Here is a 6,403-nt window from a genome sequence, read left to right as displayed (position 1 = left end):
GTACTCCTACATCTCTCCCATCCATCAAACCGCCGCAACCTTCTCTGACCGAGCAGCTGCGAGCTCCAGCCCAAGTTCCAAGCTAGAATCGCGGCGATGGCACGGTCGGAGCTGGTCATGGCGTTGCTGGTGGTGGTCCTCGCCGCCGGCTGCTGCGCGTCGGCGGGCGCCGTGGCGTACCTCTCCAAGCTGCCTGTGTCCCTCGACGTCACCGCATCCCCCAGTCCCGGCCAAGGTACGTTCGCCGTATATGCATCTCACGCCTCACGGATTGGCGTTAACAAGACATAGAGCGGAAACAAGGATCTTCTTAACGCTAACGACCAACATAACTGATCCTTGACCAGTTCTTCACGCCGGCGAGGACGTGATCACGGTGACTTGGGCCCTGAACGCGAGCCAGCCGGCCGGCAAGGACGCCGACTACAAGAACGTGAAGGTGAGCCTCTGCTACGCGCCGGTGAGCCAGAAGGAGCGCGAGTGGCGCAAGACCCACGACGACCTCAAGAAGGACAAGACCTGCCAGTTCAAGGTCACCCAGCAGGCCTACCCCGGCACCGGCAAGGTCGAGTACCGCGTCGCCCTCGACATCCCCACCGCCACCTACTACGTGCGTGCCTACGCGCTCGACGCCTCCGGCACGCAGGTCGCCTACGGCCAGACCGCGCCCGCCGCCGCCTTCAACGTCGTCAGCATCACCGGCGTCACCACCTCCATCAAGGTCGCCGCCGGCGTCTTCTCCGCCTTCTCCGTCGCGTCGCTCGCCTTCTTCTTCTTCATTGAGAAACGCAAGAAGAACAACTAAACTCGGAAGTCGGAACCGTGGCAAAGTGTTCGTCTTCGTCCGTGCGCGATTTCTTCCTGTCCTTCGCAACCTACGCATAATTGTACGGAAAAATGTACTGTACTGTACTATATGTAAGAGATTGTTTGATGTTCCCTTTTTCTTATCCGGAGACTCTCGTATATAATTGGTTATGTTGTAATACAACCGATGGGCATGTGTAGGAACGAAAACGTACGAGTTCTTCATATTTGTTTTCATATTTTATTTTATGGTAGAAATGAGATTGGGTACAAAAACCCTGAAAACAAATACATAAACAAAGAGCTAGTTGTTAGTTCTTTTCAAAAGATTTGCCAGTTTTATTTATTAAGAGAGGAGTTTTAACAGATATCCGGAAGAAGAAAGTCAACTCTCGCGGTATTACATTACATAAATGGCTAACGCCCAAAGACGGGCCTACTCCTTGATCCTATCAATAACAATGGTCGCAATGGCGGCGGTATGCCTAAAAATTCTTGTGTTGCGCTCACTCCAAAGCTCCCAGCAAACAAGCATGAGCAAGGAGGCGAGGGCCTTCCTTGAGGGCCCCCTGTCTAGGACAATCATGAAGCACAAGTCCTTGACCGAGACCTCATGCCGCCAATCCGTGATAATGTCATTGTTGAGACCGATCCACGAAGCCACATCCACCCAAACATGTTCAGAAAATCTGCAATGGAATAGAAGGTGAGGCACGGATTCATTAACTTGCTTGCAGAGTGGGCAAAGGCCATAATTGGGCTAGCCCTGTTGTTCCAGCCGGTCAGCCATCCAGACCCAGTTTTGGATAATTAGGCAAGCGAAGAACTTACACTTTGGGGGTGTGCAAGCCTTCTAGAAGAACATGGGCATATTGTTTTTGAGATTCCCCTCAAATTGTGCCATGTAGTCCAAAGAAACTGAGTACTCGCCACTCGAAGTGAGCTTCCAACAGATAGTGTAACGACCACCCGCGACGAGATTGATCTCAGACACCTTTTCCCAAAGGAGTAAAAACTCCTGGATGTGCGCCAAGGAAAGGTCGTAATGGGTGTCAATTTTTGGCTGATCCAAAAGTTGTTCAGGAGAGCTTTGTGGACCATGCTCATCTTCTTCTTGGAGATGTTAAAGATTTTGGGTGCAATGTCATTAGGCCTGACCCCATCTAGCCACGAGGAGTTCTAGAAACTAGCCTTGCATCCGCCCCCATGCAAACAGTTGCATGGCATCCCACTGCTTGGGAGGGTTTGCCCCTTCATACGAAAGCCAATGGAGGTGAAGGGAGGTAGCGAACTTCTCAACTTGAGCACGATGAGTCCAAATTATTTGATGATTTTGATAGTTATTTTGCGCCTACATGGTAGGCTTTGTGGGATTTTACCGCATTCATGCACCTATTTTTGTCAGTATTCCACAGGTAATGCCTTTTGGAAAAAATAACATATTATGGAAGGAATCCCAAGAAATGTTAGTGAAATCACGTATTTAATGTGATAATAATCTACCATAAAAGAATGGAAGCAAAGCAGCCAAAGGAGTAGTTTCCACAGCGTTTCCAGAGCCAAAGACGACGTTCCATACGAGCGCATACGCTCATATGGGCGGTCGTATGAGTTGCCAGCGTCGCCGCCTCGTCCACTATTTTCACCCCATGGAATCGGATCGGGGATCAGACGCGAGGAGAAACCCGAAACTCATCCAAAAGGTAGAACCCTAGACTCCGAAGATCATGTGGAGGAGGGTTTGGCAAGGAGGAGATCGCCATCTTCACCACCAAGCACAAGGGGGCTACAACATGATCACCACAATCATCATCATCATCTCCACTGTCGTCATCATCATCATCATCATCATCATCCACATCCTTATTGTTGTAATATCAAGTACCCCGATGGATCATCTTGTGTGTTACTTTTGTGACTCCTTCATGTTTACCATCACCACCCTTATGATGTTTGCTGTCTCCATGTGTGTTGGGGATATAACTCCGAGGTATGTGTTGGGAAACGTAGCATGCAATTTGAAAAAAATTCCTACGCTCACGCAAGATCTATCTAGGAGATGCATAGCAACGAGAGGGGGAGAGTGTGTCCACGTACCCTCGTAGACCGAAAGTGGAAGCGTTTGACAACGCGGTTGATGTAGTCGAACTTCTTCTCGTTCTGACCGATCAAGCACCGAATGTACGACACCTCCGAGTTCTGCACATGTTCAACTCAATGACGTCCCTCAAACTCTTGATCCAGCAAAGTGTCGAGGGAGAGTTTCGTCAACACGACGGCGTGGTGATGGTGATGGTGAAGTGATCTGCGTAGGGCTTCACCTCAGCACTATGACAATATGACCGGAGGCGTAAACTATAAAGGTAGGCGCTGCACACGGTTAACAGATGTTTGTGTGTCCTCCAGGCGCCCCTCCCCACATATATATAGGTTGGAGGGGGGAAGAGGCAGCTAGGGGGGCGCCCAAGTAGGCCGAATCCTACTTGGGCTCCCACCCCAATTCGGCCCCTTCCTTGTTTTGGCACTAGGAGAAGGAAGGAGGAGGTGCCCCCCTTTCCTTTCTGCCTTGAGAAGGGGAAGCAAAGAGGGGCTTACCCTCCTCCCTTGCCTTCCGTAGGGCTGGCAGTCCTGGTGGAGGGGCGCACCAGCCCCCTGTGGGCTGGTATGTCCCTCCCTAGGCCCATTAATCCCATATAGCTTGCCGGGAGTTGCCCAGAACCCCTTCCGGTGACCCGATACGTACCCGGTACCCCCGGAACACTTCCGGTGTTCAAATACTATCGTCCTATATATGAATCTTTACCTCTCGACCATTTCGAGACTCCTTGTCATGTCTGTGATCTCATCTGGGACTCCAAACAACATTCAGTCACCAAATCACATAACTCATATAATACAAATCGTCATCGAACATTAAGCGTGCGGACCCTACGGGTTCAAGAACTATGTAGACATAACCGAGACACCTCTCCGATAAATAACCAACAAGGGAACCTGGATGCTCATATTGGTTCCTACATATTCTACGAAGATCTTGATCAGTCAAACCGTAATGACAACATACGTTATTCCCTTTGTCATCGGTATGTTACTTGCCCGAGATTCGATCGTCGGTATCTTCATACCTAGTTCGATCTCGTTACCGGCAAGTCTCTTTACTCGTTCCGTAATGCATCATTCTGCAACTAACTCATTAGTCACAATTCTTGCAAGGCTTATTATGATGTGTATTACCGAGAGGGCCCAGAGATACCTCTCCGATACTCGGAGTGACAAATCCTAATCTCGATCTATGCCAACCCAACAAACGTCTTTGGAGATACCTGTAGAGCATACTTATAATCACCCAGTTACGTTGTGACATTTGATAGCACACAAGGTATTCCTCCGGTATTCGAGAGTTGTATAATCTCATAGTCGAAGGAATATGTATTTGACATGAAGAAAGCAATAGCAATAAAACTTAACGATCAACATGCTAAGCTAACGAATGGGTCTTGTCCATCACATCATTCTCCTAATGATGTGATCCCGTTCATCAAATGACAACACATGTCTATGGCTAGGAAACATAACCATCTTTGATTAACAAGCTAGTCTAGTAGAGGCTCACTGAGTTTTGTCTATGTATTCACACATGTATCAAGTTTCCGGTTAATACAATTCTAGCATTAATAATAAACATTTATCATGATATAAGGAAATACAAATAACAACTTTATTATTGCCTCTAGGGCATATTTCCTTCAGTCTCCCACTTGCACTAGAGTCAATAATCTAGATTACATTGTAATGATTCTAACACCCATGGAGTCTTGGTGCTGATCATGTTTTGCTCGTGGAAGAGGCTTAGTCAACAGGTCTGCCACATTCAGACCCGTATGTATTTTGCAAATCTCTATGTCTCCCTCCTTGACTTGATCATGGATGGAGTTGAAGTGTCTCTTGATGTGTTTGGTTCTCTTGTGAAATCTGGATTCCTTTGCCAAGGCAATTGCTCCAGTATTGTCACAAAAGATTTTCATTGGACCCGATGCACTAGGTATTACACCTAGATCAGATATGAACCCCTTCATCCAGACTCCTTCATTCGCTGATTCCGAAGCAGCTATGTACTCTGTTTCACATGTAGATCCCACCATGACGCTTTGCTTGGAACTTCACCAACCGAAAGCTCCACCATTCAATAGAAATATGTATCCGGTTTGTGACTTAGAGTCATCCGGATCAGTGGCAAAGCTAGCATCGACGTAACCATTTACGACGAGCTCTTTGTCACTTAGGGAGTCCTGGATTAGGGGGTGTCCGGATAGCCGGACTATACCTTCAGCCGGACTCCTGGACTATGAAGATACAAGATTGAAGACTCCGTCCCGTGTCCGGAAGGGACTTTCCTTGGCGTGGAAGGCAAGCTTGGTGATACGGATATGAAGATCTCCTACCATTGTAACCGACTTTGTGTAACCCTAACCCTATCCGGTGTCTATATAAACCGGAGGGTTTTAGTCCGTAGGACAACATAGACATCAACAATCATACCATAGGCTAGCTTCTAGGGTTTAGCCTCTTTGATCTCGTGGTAGATCTACTCTTGTACTACCCATATCATCAATATTAATCAAGCAGGACGTAGGGTTTTACCTCCATCGAGAGGGCCCGAACCTGGGTAAAACTTCGTGTCCCTTGCCTCATGTTACCATCCAGCCTAGACGCACAGTTCGGGACCCCCTACCCGAGATCCGCCGGTTTTGACACCGACATTGGTGCTTTCATTGAGAGTTCCTCTGTGTCGTCGCCGTCAGGCTTGATGGCTCCCACGATCATTGATAGTGATGCAGTCCAGGGTGAAAACTTGTCTCCCTGGACAGATCTCTGTCTGCGGCGGCTTTGCACTGCGAGCCAATTTGCTTGGCCATCTGGAGCAGATCGAAAGCTACGCCCCTGGCCGTCAGGTCAGATTTGGAAGTTTAAACTACATGGCTAACATCCGCGGGGACTTGATCTTCGCCGGATTCGAGCCACTGCCGAGCGCGCCGCACTGCCACGACGAGCATGATCTAGCTCTGCCGCCTAACAGTGCCCTGAAGGACGCACCCGCATCGGCTGCGACCCTTCATTCGGAGCCAACCGCGCCGATCGAGGATGGGTGGTTGGACGCCGCCTCGGGGGCTGCGATCCTAACGGCGATCGAGCCGAACACCAGCCCCGCACTCCGCGAGACTCATGATTCCAAGGAGTCGGACTCCTCTCCGGACTCCGAACCATTCGCGCCTCTGCCAATCGAATCCGATTGGGTGCCGATCATGGAGTTTACTGCCACAGACATCTTTCAGCACTCACCCTTTGGCGATATTATAAAATCACTAAAGTCTCTCTCTTTATCAGAAGATCCCTGGCCGGACTACGGTCAGCGAGATTGGGATGCGGACGATGAAGAAATTCAAAGCTCACCCACCACCCACTTTGTAGCCACTGTCGACGATTTAACCGACATGCTCGACTTCGACTCCGAAGACATCGACGGTATGGACGCCGATGAAGGAGACGACGAAGAACCAACGCCTACTGGGCCCTGGAACGCCACCTCATCATATGA

At 49.2% G+C, this 6,403-nt stretch overlaps 1 protein-coding gene across 1 annotated transcript; it reads left to right on the top strand.

Annotated features, from left to right (window-relative positions):
- LOC125513548 (probable high-affinity nitrate transporter-activating protein 2.2) lies at positions 1–1,057 on the top strand. Its single transcript, XM_048678674.1, has 2 exons — positions 1–235; positions 348–1,057. The coding sequence occupies exons 1-2, from the start codon at positions 97–99 to the stop codon at positions 803–805; spliced, it is 597 nt and encodes a 198-aa protein (XP_048534631.1). The 5' UTR covers positions 1–96; the 3' UTR covers positions 806–1,057.
- The last annotated feature ends 5,346 nt before the right edge of the window (positions 1,058–6,403 follow it).

This window comes from Triticum urartu, chromosome 6 (genome assembly GCF_003073215.2).
Source record: "Triticum urartu cultivar G1812 chromosome 6, Tu2.1, whole genome shotgun sequence".
Taxonomy (NCBI): Eukaryota; Viridiplantae; Streptophyta; class Magnoliopsida; order Poales; family Poaceae; genus Triticum; species Triticum urartu.
This window is presented reverse-complemented; position numbering and strand designations above follow the sequence as displayed.

What these genes read in the sequence shown, in the direction of transcription:
- LOC125513548 (XM_048678674.1), top strand. Translation starts at nt 97, where the DNA reads ATGGCACGGTCGGAGCTGGTCATGGCGTTGCTGGTGGTGGTCCTCGCC. An exon ending in ATCCCCCAGTCCCGGCCAAG is followed by an intron (nt 236 to 347) that starts GTACGTTCGCCG and finishes ATCCTTGACCAG; the next exon opens with TTCTTCACGCCGGCGAGGAC.